This window comes from Triturus cristatus, chromosome 7, assembly GCF_964204655.1.
Source record: "Triturus cristatus chromosome 7, aTriCri1.1, whole genome shotgun sequence".
NCBI lineage: Eukaryota > Metazoa > Chordata > Amphibia > Caudata > Salamandridae > Triturus > Triturus cristatus.
In genome coordinates this window covers 276,073,607-276,089,747 of record NC_140590.1, presented here as the reverse complement: position 1 = coordinate 276,089,747, position 16,141 = coordinate 276,073,607, and the positions used below count along the sequence as shown (strand labels likewise).

General features: G+C 47.2%; 1 protein-coding gene across 3 annotated transcripts in view; it reads left to right on the top strand.

Annotated features, from left to right (window-relative positions):
• LOC146809405 (bifunctional polynucleotide phosphatase/kinase-like) overlaps window positions 1-16,141 on the top strand; it is a 223,716-nt gene that overhangs the window by 174,565 nt on the left and 33,010 nt on the right. For all 3 annotated transcript variants that reach the window (XM_085616250.1, XM_085616248.1, XM_085616249.1), the window contains 3 exons: window positions 7,350-7,442; window positions 11,973-12,069; window positions 12,939-13,000. In XM_085616250.1, coding sequence (XP_085472376.1) covers window positions 7,350-7,442; window positions 11,973-12,069; window positions 12,939-13,000 — 252 coding nt within the window. The remainder of the gene's footprint in view (window positions 1-7,349; window positions 7,443-11,972; window positions 12,070-12,938; window positions 13,001-16,141) is intronic.

Sequence of the window (16,141 nt, the reverse complement as noted above, 5' to 3'; positions counted from 1 at the left end):
AGTATGTTACAAGGATAACCAAGGAATATCGTCGTTCAGTCCCTGAACGTGTGTCTTCAGTTTATACACCCACCTTTGTTCGCGTTTAAATAGAAAAGAAGAGCTATCTGTAAGATGTGGTGGTATGTAGGGTTTGTCAAGGACTGTCCAGTGTAGGTCATTAGGAGCATGATTGACCTCTAGGAAGTGGTTGGTGAGTTTGGTAGAGGAACGACCACACCGTATCGTGCTTTTGTGTTCCAAAATCCGAGTTTTGATACGACGGGTGGTCATTCCAATGTATCTCAGCCCGCATGGGCAGGTTATCAGATAGATCAAATTTGAGCTGTTGCAATTACTGTGGCTTCTAAGAGTCCACGGTCTACCAGTGCCAATGTCAATTTCTTACATGTAATTTTAATTAATCGAACATGAATAAATAAACTCTGGATGGATAGAGTGCACTGGGCACAAACTCTGACAAGTGACAGGAAGGACTGGGGTGGGCTGTGGGGCTGCAGTCACCAGAGCACAAGTTTCAACTGGTAACTGATCCTTCAGGGTAACAACATGACTGTATCAGGGCAACTTCTACCACCCAACTGAACTAGACTCGCAATGGGCATGTGAAGTGCGACTGCCTCCGAATCCTTCTGGCCCCGAGGTGTGGGATGCTGGCATGCGTCGTTCGGGACAGTTTGGACTCTCCAGCTGTTGCTACGTCAGGCGACGACGCAGCTCGACTGATGCTGTTTACTTCACATAGAAACTGGACTGCAAAGATCTTGAGGCTCCAGGGTGACCTACATCCAACGCGCTGATATTCCAGACAACCGAGACATGTAGGGGTGTCGATGGCACCCTGCTAAAATACAGGGGGAATGGGGTGGCTGCCTACTACTGCACAGTGGAGGCACCGCCATACTGCACAGGAGTTGGCACCTTGCTCTGGAGAAGGGTGGTGAGGGAGCTGGCACTCTGCTGTGGAGTCAGGGGTGGTGAGAAGGCGGGCACCCTGCTAGCTGTGGAGACGGGGGTGGTGGGGGAGCTGGCGCCCTGCTAGCTGTGGAGACGGGGGTGGTGGGGGAGCTGGCGCCCTGCTAGCTGTGGAGACTGGCGGTGAGGGAGCTGGCACCCTGCTAGCTGTGGAGACGGGTGGTGAGGAAGCTGGCACCCTGCTAGCTGTAGAGACGGGAGGTGAGGAAGCTGGCACCTTGCTTGCTGTGGAGACGGGGGTGATGGAGCTGGCGCCCTGCTAGCTGTGGAGACGGATAGTGAGGGAGCTGGCGCCCTGCTAGCTTTGGAGACCGGGGTGGTGAGAGCCAGAATAGGCCTAGACTTCAGTCAGAAGGCAGGCTGCAGAGATGCTCAGATCTGACCCAGCCACAGACACTACGGGTCCCCGCGCGGTCACTGGATGGCGCTGGCAGAGTAGAGGTAACAACACGGAGGTAACGAAGGCGGCTCCCCCTTACCGGCAGGTAAACCGACGGCGACCACCACCTCCTGGGAGTGAGAGACCAGCTGGGCAGTCGGAGGGTCGTACAGGGGAGCTGCTGGGTCCAGCTTCCGCTAACCATAGAGAGGGCAGAGGATACACGTTAGAAAATAGTCATTTTTCCAAAACTAATTTAACAAAGCTATTAAAGAGCAGGCAATCCTTAACCCAAGTGCGAGGCCTTCCCTTGGGGTCTTGGGACAGTCAGTGGTTACAGGGCAGTATCCTGCCTGGGTGCTGCTGTTTACCACTGGTGTTCTAGGGCCTGAAAGCTAATGCAATCCAGTTACATAGACAAGTTACCCTTTGGGCATTATGTAGCAAGGGCGAGCAGTCAAGGGAGAGGCGGAGGAGGGTAGAAACAGCGACAACCAGAAGATGCTGCCACACCTGGAGCCCAAAGCAAACCCAAATTTTACTAATGCTTCTAGGAGCTAACATCGTCATAACACTGATCTCAAGGCCTATGTTATTTACTTAGACATTCAGAAACAATATACTCTCTAGTCTTTTGCAAAAGCTTTTCTCTCACAAACTAGGAGTGGGGAAATGGGTTAAGGTGGACATCTACTACCACATTCTGGTCCAGGGTCATCCTAGGGGACAACACTGGGTAAAAAATCGGAAAGGGCCAATGCAGCAGCCCACCTAAGGCATCTTACATGTAATTTTAATTAATCGAACATGAATAAATAAACTCTGGATGGATAGAGTCCACTGGGCACAAACTCTGACAAGTGACAGGAAGGACTGGGGTGGGCTGTGGGGCTGCAGTCACCAGAGCACAAGTTTCAACTGGTAACTGATCCTTCAGGGTAACAACATGACTGTATCAGGGCAACTTCTACCACCCAACTGAACTAGACTCGCAATGGGCATGTGAAGTGCGACTGCCTCCGAATCCTTCCGGCCCCGAGGTGTGGGATGCTGGCATGCGTCGTTCGGGACAGTTTGGACTCTCCAGCTGTTGCTACGTCAGGCGACGACGCAGCTCGACTGATGCTGTTTACTTCACATAGAAACTGGACTGCAAAGATCTTGAGGCTCCAGGGTGACCTACATCCAACGCGCTGATATTCCAGACAACCGAGACATGTAGGGGTGTCCTTGGGATCATGTCAGCTTTTCCTGGCAAGGGCAGCCCAGCTCTTCATGAAGGTGATCTCTCCTGTCGGCAAGCCACAGCCCAATGCCTTCACACTGGCTCCCAGCCTAAGACCTAGTCTACAGGCAGTGTGGTCACTCCTAAGAGATTCTAATTTGCGTCTGATGTCCTTTTACGTCGGTGTCTATATAAAATACGAAGATCTCAGTACTGGCAGACAAGCGTAGCACATACATCCCTCTGATGGTCAAAGCAGGAAGCAGGGCCAACCAGAGGACCTGCTATGTTCACAAACTTAACAACCCCTCCAGTCGTCTAGCTGTGCATCTTCATAGGGAAGTCCAGATTTCACAGGTTTCCGGGTGCTAATCCACTGGCATGCCAGTTTGAACTGGTCTCTGGTGAGATGTAGTTTGGGTTCAGACATAAGTATCTGTCACTGTTGCCACAGGAGATGCCAACAGCATAGGAAAGTGGCTCTTGTGCGGCATGCAGCCACACCTCTGTGACCAAAGAAATTGACATTGGCACTGGTAGACCGTGGACTCTTAGAAGCCACAGTAATTGCAACAGCTCAAATTTGATCTATCTGATAACCTGCCCATGCGGGCTGAGATACATTGGAATGACCACCCGTCGTATCAAAACTCGGATTTTGGAACACAAAAGCACGATACGGTGTGGTCGTTCCTCTACCAAACTCACCAACCACTTCCTAGAGGTCAATCATGCTCCTAATGACCTACACTGGACAGTCCTTGACAAACCCTACATACCACCACATCTTACAGATAGCTCTTCTTTTCTATTTAAACGCGAACAAAGGTGGGTGTATAAACTGAAGACACACGTTCAGGGACTGAACGACGATATTCCTTGGTTATCCTTGTAACATACTATGGCTTGAGCTCACCTTTTGACCCATGTTTCACACCGTGTTCATGGGCATCTCACATTAAGTATACCGATTAACTCTTTGTTACTGTATACATTCGTTACAGTCTCTAAGCAAGTCCTCTGTAACTGGCACGCACTTCTCCAGGCTAATGGCCAACCACCGATTGTACTTGCTCTCTATTTTGACAGTTCCCTTCTGTCTTGCCCTACTGATCGGCAGCTTTACATTTATATTTCACTTGTCATCCACTTTCCGGCGAACCTAGTGCACTCTCAACTAGCTTCGACCGCGCTGCAAGAACCGATGTCTTCACATCAGTTCACACCCATTTCAGCTACCTACACCCACTGAGCGATCCACGTTTTGAGAGCTAGCGCCGTATTAACCAGTGCGTCTCCTCTCGGATCACTCAACATGTGTTTAATTTGAAATTGCCCAGGATGTTTCTCCATGCGCCGTCTAGGCATTGTCTCGCCCCTTATTCCGAGATTCCTTCTTTCTATCCACACACCGTGTTAAGGAGCGCTACCACCTTTTCCCTAATTTACCGTGGCGCGCATTCCTTTGATTTTTTGACAGCGTAACCCGTAACGCGTCAGCTGCATACCAGTTTCCTTGGTTACAGCCACACGGCTGGCTCAGCACTCCCTATTGGTTCCCTGTCCTCACAGGATGAGCAACCTGCCCCCTGATTGGCCCATTAGTGCTGACTCATCTTTTCTTAATCCGTCTCCGTCCAACCACGCGGGACCTCCGGCTGCAGGCTCATTCCAGCCCGGTTCCCCGACGGAGAGGTAGGATTTCTGACGCTGGGCACACACGGTCCCGCTTTTCATTTCTTTTTACATTTTTATGAAGGCAACCAACCCCCCACCCTCTAGCGATATGTTTGGGCACATATTTTGACATTTGATTTCATATGTACAGACATTTTCAATTTCTTACTACTTAGATCGATTCAACAGGACCGGTCACGTTTTCCCCACCGGTCTACCCTGTTGGCTATCGATGATCATTGCATCTATCAGCATTCTGTGCACACGCTGTTTTTGTCAGTATCCCTCGTTGTTAGACTACCTACTCACATTTTTTTACACGCGCTCATGACATGTAAGCTCCCCATTCTTCAGCAGTCTTACATCTTTTTTTCAGAGCGGTGTTCCTTCCTGAGCGGTTGCCAGGTGGAGGTCCATTTTCCACCCAGTTTACACGGGTGAGTGGAGCTTGCTTTTAGTTTATACATTCACACCTGTTACTACTGAGCAATTGTGACCAACATATTTACACTGAGTCTTTTTTATCTAGGTGATGTATGAATCATTGAGGAGACGCACACCCTACAAGCAACTTGAGGGTGTCCTCTATATCCTTTGATACGTTATTTGTTCATTTCTGCAGTAGCTTACCAGGTCCTGATGAAAGCCGAGCCTAGTTAGGCACCACGGCTGAAACATGTTGACCACTATCTTATACATTGCTCCATTGATTACATTTAATTAGTGGGGCGTTTACTCCTTTTAATCTAGCATCGGTACGGCGGTGTCCAAGAGATTCCTCCTGGCCGTCCCGTAACTAGTTTTAACACACTCCTATTGCACTATTATTTCATCAGCACTGCACCCCCCACTCACACCCAGTTCATTTGTGTATTTAGTCCACCTTTCAGTGCAAAACACAAAACATCGTAAAGCTCTTACCTCTCGTAGAGGGGCCTATGGCCCCCTGAGAGTTTGAGATTTTTCTTTGGGATGCAAATCCCATGTGATGGGGTTTGTTACCCGGGGTGAGTGAATGACCACGTCTCTAAGGGTTTGCCCTTTCACCACGTACATTAGGCTTCTGTTCCTCATTTCACACACCACCTTTTTTCTTTGTTATTTCAGACCTCAGGATTTTCAGTGTCTTTAGTACTTTGTTGGGGGATTCAATCCTGTGCGGTCTTTAAACATGTTCCCTCTGACCCCCCGGTATCTAACCGTTTTGTGATTAGATTTATTGTAACAACACCTCTAAGATAAAGTCCTGAATATTGGAGGCCCCTTGAGCACTAGGAATGAATACTTTCTCAACTTGGAGATCCCATCGTCCATGAAAAGCTATGCCTGAAAAAGAATATCTCCTTCACCAGTGAAACGTTCAGACTTTGCCTAGTTAAATCTGTCTGGCTTCCTGTTTCACCTTCTTTTGCAAAGCCCCAGGACTTCCATCTTATCAACCCTTTTCCTGAACAGCTCAACTTCCCCATCCCTTTATAGCCGTAATATACCATTATGTATTCATGATTACAGCAACAAGAGTACATGTGTTCTTCTCATTTATTTATTAAGCATATCCCTACATTTATGGTGAGGTACTTGTTTTTTAAATACCCCCTTGCAAAAGTGACAACTTAATAAATTCCATAATGCTTCTTTAACCAAGTGTAGTTTCTGCTCGTAGACCCACCTAAATCCCATTTGTAATCTGCAGCTGCAAAATGATTAGTATTCTTACTCAATTCAGATGTCCACATCCATTTCCGTGGTGGTGTCTGTACAGTTGCCACTGGTGATTGTAAGTTTTCCTGTGGTCCAAGACAAATGTGAGACATATACATTATGGAGTAGTGGTATACCAAATTCTAGCTCCCTAGTGTGATTCCTGTATGTTACTTCTTCCTTTGTGATTGGGTGATAGATTGTAGTTTGTGTGAGTGAGGGGTACTTCACAGCTTTCTGTATGAGCAAGCGGCACTGTTCAGATTCCTCTGTTAGTCAAGAATATTTATCAGTGGCTTGTGTGAGACTGTAGTAGTTTTCATCCTTCTCTGTGTGATAGATACAAGTTTAAAGTCTTGGGGGTAGGGGTGTGTGTGTGTGTATAAGCAATTTTTAAAGCTTCTTGTGAGCAATTCATTTTCTGCTTTTGTTTGTAAGTAGTAGTACCTAACACTTCTTTTGTGAGTGACACAAGCACCCGTGTGAACTTTACAGTGTCTTGTGCCACTGAGAGATACTTAACAGCTTTATGAGTAAGTGAGCGAAAACTTGCAACTTACTTTATATCTTCCTTTAGAAGTGTCACTCATACACTTTACAAATTCCAGTGTCAGAGGGTTAGTTTATAGGTTCATGTATGAGGAGCAATTTGCAATTTCCAATGTGCACAGTTAATACTTTTTAGCTTCCTAAATGAGTGAGACACACACTTTGCAGATTCCAATGTCACTGAGGAATAGTTTAAGGGTTTATGTGTACGGTGGGTCATTTTACATCGTCATGTCAACAAGAAAAACATTACAGTGTCTTTTAAGAACAAGGGTAGTTCAAAACGTTTTGCACGAACCATGGGTTGTTTACAGCGCCCTTTGTGACCAGAGGTTAATTTATAGCTTCCCATGAGTGATGGCGTGTGGCTTCCTAGTGGGTAACGGATGCCTAAAAAACTTTCTGAATGTGTGAAGGATGCTTTACAAATTCCTGTATGAGTGAGGGATCCTTTACAAATCCTGTGTGAGTGAAGGATGCTGTACAAATCCTGTGTGAGTGAGGGATCCTTTCAAATTCCTGTGTGAGTAAAGGATGCTTTACAAATCCTGTGTGAGTGAGGGATCCTTTACAAATTGCTATGTGAGTGAGGGATGCTTTACAAATTCCTGTGTGAGTGAAGGATGCTTTACAAATTCCTGTGTGGGGCAAGGATGCTTTACAACTTCTTTTGTGCTTGGAGAAGCTCATATACATTACTTTGTAGGGGTCCTGAAATTGCTGTGTGAGTGAAGGTTGCTTTAAAATGTCCTATGTTGGTTGAGGATTTTGTGTCCGCTTGCTGTGTACGGACTTGACCTCAATGTCTGTCTTTCTAAGCCTTCTTCCATTCCTTTCATCTAGTTCGCCTTGAATATCGGCTTGAAATTCGCAACTCCGGAGGAGTTTTTCCTTGGATGGAAAAAAGCGGAGTTCCATCTTCCCACTTTTGACCCTGTAAGTAAGCTGTCAGTCTTAGTCCCAGGTTACCAAGTCATCTACAACTGTTTGACCGGACATCTGAATCCAGGCTGATGGACAAAAGCAATAATGTGATAACCGAGTTTGGTGGTACTGGGGCACCGGTGAGTACCACAGTACAGAGTGGGAAAGGGAGAGATAAGTCAAGGAGAAAGACAGAATGGGCACAAGTGTCCTGCACCATTAGGACCAGTATGTCCTTCCTGAGACTGGCCATCACGGGGCAGAGTGGCATTGCTCGGTGAAGAATCTGTCAGAAAAAAATGGAGGCACTTTCTCCTAAGGCTGTGCCAGGACATCGAGAGAGAATGATCATGCCATGGAGACCACTGGAAAACTGTTTAATGAGCGAGAGCGAGTGAGACTGTCGGCTGAGAGTTAGACCATGGAGATGGAAAGAGACTAAAAAGAGAGCGAGTGTGACATATGCAAGAAAGAGAATAGCGAGCAAGGGAGAGTTAGAGGAGGGAGGAATGAATGGAGACTGTAAATTGAGATAGACAGGGAGGAGAGTGACAGATGCGAGGGAGACTGACATTTCCAAACAAGAACACAGTCCCCTGCTTTCCTAAGTAACATTTTGCTACAGGCTGATAGGGTGGATATTCCCTGGGTAGATTATTAAAGGTGTGACATCCTGTCTAGTGGCATTTTTGTCATTGACTCTGTTTACTTTCCTTTGGTGGCTCCTGGAGGTGCCGATTCTTTCTTGGTTTTGTTTGTCAGAGCTTTGCACTGATGACTGCAGGAGTCTGGGGAAAACCAAACAAGTAGCTTTGTTTTGAGTTAGGGTAGCTACTACCCCCTCCACCCATGCAGTGACTGGCAATTATAGCAGCAAATTACAGTCCAGGTGCAAAGACTTTTTAACGGTATCCCTGTAGGGAGAATTCCTACCGGCTCTCTCCATTAAAAGGTCTCCCAAATTTCTATAATTGAACTTCCCTACCCATCTCATGTGCAGAACAGGCATGAAGGTTGTTGTTAGACCTGGCATCCTTGTCGTGGTTTTCCCCTGTCTTTTTGCCTCTGCCTCATGCATTTTTGTTGTGTGCTGGATTTCGTTCTTGCTGCTCTAGATGCTTTAGGCTTTTTCTGGCCTGTGCCTAAGTGCAAGTGCTCCCTGTGTAAATTGTGAATATGGATTGGTGTTTCCATGATTGGCTTGTTTGACTTACTAAGTGCCTAGTACAGTGCACTGTGTGTGCCCCCGGCCTGTAAGTCAAATGCTGCTAATCGGCCTGCAGTACTGATTGTGCCACTCACACAAAAGCAGCCTTTCCAAGGGATCTCAGACCTGCCACTTTTTTTTCTGTGCTCAGTCTCTACTGCCATGTCGACCATGGCAAGTGCACCCTCTTGCCAAGCCTTAACCTTCCCTTTTATTACTTGTGAGTCATCCCTAAGGTAGGCCTAAGGTACCCCTCTGGGCCGTGTGCAGTGTATATGAGAGGTAGGACATGTACTGATATGTGTGACATGTCCTGATAGTGAAATACATTGTATTTAGTTTTTCACTTTTGAAATGCTATCTGTGCCATAGGATACAATGAGGGGTTATTTATAACATCTTATATATATATAACTTCTCATGGGGACATGATAGAAAGATGGAGTTTATTATGCCTGAAGTAAGAGTATAAAAATGCATCTTTTTGTAAAGATGGTTTTTATATTGTGTGTTTGAAAATACCACTTTTACAAAGTGGGTATTCTCTTGCTTAGCCACCCTGTGTGCCTCTGCTGGTTTGGGGATTGACTGTCTGGCTTTGGAGTGACAGGGGCTGGGGATGTGCATTCTCTTCAGACAGGTGTGTCCTGCCTTTCATGGATGAGTCAGGGCTGGATAGACCTGGGCTGTATTTAGATTAGTGGGAGGGGATTTCCTTGCACCTGAATAAGCCTGGTCTGCCTTACACAATGCTGTCTCCACCTCCTGCTGGAAAGCTGGGCCAGGGAGGACAGAACGGGTTTGAACGAGGCACAGGGACCAGAGAGCAAAGGAAAAGTCCGTATAAATATTGGGGCACAGACTCCAGAGCTTCAGAATACTTCTGGACTCAAGAGGAATCTCTGTCAAGGAGTAAAGCTGGGAAAACTGAAGGAGAAGTATTGCCCCTTTGCTGCATGCTGTCTGGGGTTGGCCTACAGAGGCTGTTCCTGCCAAGCAGAAGACAAAGACTGAATTTAGCTGGGTATCCTACTTGAAGATCTCTAAGGGCTTGGTTTAGAACTTGCCTCCTGTTCTAAAGTCTCAGGGACGAAAATACTTCATTTCCTCTGCCTTCCTGCATCTGGAACGGCTGCTACAGAGGGAAATTGCAACACCGACACCGGCAAGTGACGCCGCTACCTGCAACTAAGCCGTGGGCACCGCTCGTAAAGAGCACGGCGCACTGCCCCGACTTGCACCTCAGCCTCGCCGCCACTGCAACATCACCCTCCCCAGCAACAGTAAGGACCCGATGCCTCACCTCCCCGACAACAGTGAGGGACCAACGCCTCACCTCCCCTGCATCGCAGTAAGGAACCGAGGCCTCACCTCCCCTGGGGTCGTAGGGAACCGACGCATCACCTTCCCTGTAGTCGTAGGGCCCGATGACACCTGGCACCAACGAAGCATCACCTCCCGACATCGTGCACTGTCTTTGCTTTTATTGTCTGCGAGTTACTGTTCTTTGGGGATTTGTGTGACTCTGCATCTTCCAGTCGGGGTCTTACTTTGATTTTTCATCTATCACGTCGTCGTAATAGCTCCAGGTAGAGTTATTTGTTGCTACAAGCTTTGTTTGCGTGAATAAGCTATTTTTGGGGATATCTTGGTATATGTATTGTGGATTTTTGTCATTTTGTTTTTGTTTGATTTAGATAAAGATTATTTATTTTTCTAAACTGGTGTGCTGTCTATTTGTAGTGTTTTCATTGTATTATGTTGTGTGTACAAATGCTTTACACACTGCCTTTGAGATAAGCCTGTCTGCTCGTGCCATGCTACCAAGCACTTTCCTATGCTGTTGGCATCTCCTGTGGCAACAGTGACAGATACTTATGTCTGAACCCAAACTACATCTCACCAGAGACCAGTTCAAACTGGCATGCCAGTGGATTAGCACCCGGAAACCTGTGAAATCTGGACTTCCCTATGAAGATGCACAGCTAGACGACTGGAGGGGTTGTTAAGTTTGTGAACATAGCAGGTCCTCTGGTTGGCCCTGCTTCCTGCTTTGACCATCAGAGGGATGTATGTGCTACGCTTGTCTGCCAGTACTGAGATCTTCGTATTTTATATAGACACCGACGTAAAAGGACATCAGACGCAAATTAGAATCTCTTAGGAGTGACCACACTGCCTGTAGACTAGGTCTTAGGCTGGGAGCCAGTGTGAAGGCATTGGGCTGTGGCTTGCCGACAGGAGAGATCACCTTCATGAAGAGCTGGGCTGCCCTTGCCAGGAAAAGCTGACATTATCCCAAGGACACCCCTACATGTCTCGGTTGTCTGGAATATCAGCGCGTTGGATGTAGGTCACCCTGGAGCCTCAAGATCTTTGCAGTCCAGTTTCTATGTGAAGTAAACAGCATCAGTCGAGCTGCGTCGTCGCCTGACGTAGCAACAGCTGGAGAGTCCAAACTGTCCCGAACGACGCATGCCAGCATCCCACACCTCGGGGCCGGAAGGATTCGGAGGCAGTCGCACTTCACATGCCCATTGCGAGTCTAGTTCAGTTGGGTGGTAGAAGTTGCCCTGATACAGTCATGTTGTTACCCTGAAGGATCAGTTACCAGTTGAAACTTGTGCTCTGGTGACTGCAGCCCCACAGCCCACCCCAGTCCTTCCTGTCACTTGTCAGAGTTTGTGCCCAGTGGACTCTATCCATCCAGAGTTTATTTATTCATGTTCGATTAATTAAAATTACATGTAAGATGCCTTAGGTGGGCTGCTGCATTGGCCCTTTCCGATTTTTTACCCAGTGTTGTCCCCTAGGATGACCCTGGACCAGAATGTGGTAGTAGATGTCCACCTTAACCCATTTCCCCACTCCTAGTTTGTGAGAGAAAAGCTTTTGCAAAAGACTAGAGAGTATATTGTTTCTGAATGTCTAAGTAAATAACATAGGCCTTGAGATCAGTGTTATGACGATGTTAGCTCCTAGAAGCATTAGTAAAATTTGGGTTTGCTTTGGGCTCCAGGTGTGGCAGCATCTTCTGGTTGTCGCTGTTTCTACCCTCCTCCGCCTCTCCCTTGACTGCTCGCCCTTGCTACATAATGCCCAAAGGGTAACTTGTCTATGTAACTGGATTGCATTAGCTTTCAGGCCCTAGAACACCAGTGGTAAACAGCAGCACCCAGGCAGGATACTGCCCTGTAACCACTGACTGTCCCAAGACCCCAAGGGAAGGCCTCGCACTTGGGTTAAGGATTGCCTGCTCTTTAATAGCTTTGTTAAATTAGTTTTGGAAAAATGACTATTTTCTAACGTGTATCCTCTGCCCTCTCTATGGTTAGCGGAAGCTGGACCCAGCAGCTCCCCTGTACGACCCTCCGACTGCCCAGCTGGTCTCTCACTCCCAGGAGGTGGTGGTCGCCGTCGGTTTACCTGCCGGTAAGGGGGAGCCGCCTTCGTTACCTCCGTGTTGTTACCTCTACTCTGCCAGCGCCATCCAGTGACCGCGCGGGGACCCGTAGTGTCTGTGGCTGGGTCAGATCTGAGCATCTCTGCAGCCTGCCTTCTGACTGAAGTCTAGGCCTATTCTGGCTCTCACCACCCCGGTCTCCAAAGCTAGCAGGGCGCCAGCTCCCTCACTATCCGTCTCCACAGCTAGCAGGGCGCCAGCTCCATCACCCCCGTCTCCACAGCAAGCAAGGTGCCAGCTTCCTCACCTCCCGTCTCTACAGCTAGCAGGGTGCCAGCTTCCTCACCACCCGTCTCCACAGCTAGCAGGGTGCCAGCTCCCTCACCGCCCGTCTCCACAGCTAGCAGGGCGCCAGCTCCCCCACCACCCCCGTCTCCACAGCTAGCAGGGCGCCAGCTCCCCCACCACCCCCGTCTCCACAGCTAGCAGGGTGCCCGCCTTCTCACCACCCCTGACTCCACAGCAGAGTGCCAGCTCCCTCACCACCCTTCTCCAGAGCAAGGTGCCAACTCCTGTGCAGTATGGCGGTGCCTCCACTGTGCAGTAGTAGGCAGCCACCCCATTCCCCCTGTATTTTAGCAGGGTGCCATCGACCTCAGTCTAGGCCTAGCACTACTACACCCGCGGTGTCACTCCTATCCATGACGCTCTAGCCTCAGTGGGAGCAGGGCGGCGACACCTCCTCGTCCCAATCTCGAAGTCCAGTAGCAAGGTGCCACCCCGACCTCAAGTGCCCCAGCCCCTGCAGTGCAGTAGCAGGGCACACGACCCTTCACCCGCCAGTGCCACCCCCTATTACCACAAAGTGCTCTGTCTTTTCTCCATTTTGTTTTTACAGCCGGGAAGTCCACATTCACGAAGGAACATATGGTGCCGAACGGCTACGTGTCTGCCAACCGGGTATGTATGGGGGAGGGGGGGTTTAAGGGCGCGGTGGAGAGGGCGTAGGGTGCCGATCGCTGGGGAACAGGTAGAAAGCGATAGGTGTACATCAGAAGACAAGGGTACTGAAAGAATAAAGAACTGGTCGCCACATTTTTAGGTCTCTAATAGGCAGCGCCTGCGCTGTCTTGAGTCATGCTGTATTCAGGATATGTGGATTGAGCTCCACGTACTTCCCACCCATATTTTTAAATTGCTCCTGTCCTTTGTAAATGGTGGCTTTTCATTGGTCATTAGGCCATTGTAGTCCCTCCTTAGAACCGCCTTGTCTCTTCTTTTAACCTCCAACGATGACACCCCCTGTTAAATGTTTTGTAACGCCCTATGTTTTAATTACAGCCTCAAGGCACTACTTGGACACTCACTTGCCCTATGTTTTAATTACAGCCTCAAGACACTACTTTCTCAAAGGCCTTCAGACAGGACACTCACTTACCCTATGTTTTAATTACAGCCTCAAGTCACTACTTTCTTAAAGGCCTTCAGTAAAGGCCTTCAGACAGGACACTCACTTACCCTGTGTTTTAATTACAGCCTCAAGGCACTACTTTCTTAAAGGCCTTCAGAAAGGACACTCACTTAGTCCTAAAATATAAAGGCCTTCAGAAAGGACACTCACTTAGTCCTAAAATATATTGGCAGTGATTACTTTACTTGCTAGCACATCTAACATTTATATTAGACCTTCTATAAATTTCCCTTCATCAGCTCCACATAGAGTACAACCTAATCTGGAATTAATATAATAATTTGATCACATTTCAAAGCTACTAATTGTATACATGAACATAGGTATTTGAATGTACTCGTGGTACTGTCTTGCATGCAATGCATTATGGGTTGGGTAGATTTACCATATCTTCAAAGTTTTTGATGCTCACTAGGGACCTCTAGGCACAGCTTGTGCTACTGCACCTAGACAAGCAGTGCTGGTGCCTTGCCCACTAGGGACATCTAGGCGCAGCTTGCTGTACTGCACCTACCACATCTCATTTATATTAGACCGTCTATAAATTTCCATTCATTATCTCCACATAGAGTACAACCTAATCTGGAATTAATATAATAATTATTTTGTCACATTTCAAGGCGACCAATTGTATTTGTGCTTTGTACTTATAGTCGTTGCTTATGAGAAGCAAGACTGGCATTAAGTGCGCCTCTTTTACTGCCAGCCTTGCTGTTCATAAGCAAGGACTGTAAGCACAAAGTGTGTGTTTAGGTACCGCTTGCCGGTTCTCAAAACACATAAATAAAAGACAATGTCATTTACAATGCCAATAGCTCAAATTCTTGAAATGCGAGACCTATTGCATTGCAAACCCTTGTTTATTTTATAGTTTTCTATTTTTATGTATATTAATGTTATGCTTTTAAAATATATACGTTTTACTTTATTAACAAATATCACTTACAAAGCTTAATGTAGAAATGGTAAACATGATGCTCTTTGCAATATTTTCATTATATAAATTTTAAGTGCAATACTTCCATAAAAGTTTCCAGTCCTGATTGAAATATAAAATAAAACTCACGTAGAGATAACAGAAATAGAGACTCCTGAAAGTAAATCCATCTCTCTTCATTCGCACCATGCACCAAAGTACTTTTAAGGGCCAGTTGGATCTTTATTCATTCCAGTGGATTCACCATTAATGGAATATTAATCAATATTCCAGTTGAGCTATTTACATGCTAATAACCCAAGTGGGAGAGCTGCACCTGCTTCTGTTTTCTGTCTAGTCTTTAGCCTTCATGGTCCACCCCTTCACCTCCTTGTACTCTCTCTTATCCACCTATGTTTCTGCCCTATTCCTACTCTGCTTTTTCTCACCTGTGTTTTCACCTCCCTTGCTATGTTGATCCCCTTCTCTCCTCGTCACCAGACTTTGGAACATGTTGCTTTTCTTTGTTTCTTCACCTGTGCATCTTCATTCGCTAGCATCAGCCTGCTTTCAGAAGCCTTTTCTGGTATTTTTCCACGCTACAGAATTTTTTTTGCTATATCTTTTCACGGCACAGTTTCTGCTGTATCATTATTTGATTGCTCTTTGCTGATTCTTTGATCTGCTTTTTAGGTCTCACTAGTGTTGCTGCGCACATGCGCAGCTCGCTCGGCGAGATTTAATGCATATGAGTAATTTCTGAAAAGGCTTGAAGCCCCGCCCCTTATTTCCATTGGCTCGCGTCACTGTTTATGTTAAACTGTGCGCTGCCATTGGGAATAAGCTTTCCAGGGTGCCTCTTTTTCCCTTTTTTGACTGGCCCACCCGGACTAGCTCGCCTGCATTACGGCTGTCGTGACGAAGTTTCTTATCAGAAGCTTCGTCCCGCTGCCTTGCACGTGTCAGTCCGGCTCTTTGATTGGGCCAGACAAAAAAGCAGAGAGGGCGCCGCGTGTTTATTTTTGCATCTCGCTTTCACTTTAAAGTGAAAGCGCGATGCAAAAATAAACAGCGGATGTCTGCGTGTCTGGCGAGCGCTTGTTCCTACTCTCTCCCACCTCTGCCTGCAGCCCTCCTCGTGTCTCGGTGTCCAGCACCCAATACTTCCTTATTTTAGATATTTGATAGGTTTATAGGTCTACTGTTTTTCTGATATATTTTTTCCATCAGGATATTTCATCTCAGTTCTTTTCCTTTAGTTTTCAATTTAGTCGAGAAATAGCCATCCTCAAACACGCCCATTTCTTCAGAGAGGGTAGGAGACACAGGCTCTCTACGTACCTGTTTGGTCACAACACTTTTCGTCACCAACATAAAATTCACAGCAGTGGGGAAAACGTAGGTTGGCTTTGCCTGTATCCCAAGGCTCCTGGTTGGAGGATCAGCCCGCCAGTCTTCCCGGAGGCGGCTCATGAATTGTTGATGGTTGTTACCATAGTGACGTAGCGGGAGCAGCCTGCAGGGAAAGTAGATAGGCATTAACTGTCCCAGGAAGCTAGCCACCCAGCACGACGTGCAGAAATTCACCAGCTATTCAAGACAAGACAAGCACCATCACGCTTCCGAATGCGACCTGAGAAGCCTCACAATTAACGTGCGTCATCCAGGTAGGAAAACATAGATCGTTGCGATTTCTTAAACCCTCCAAATAGCG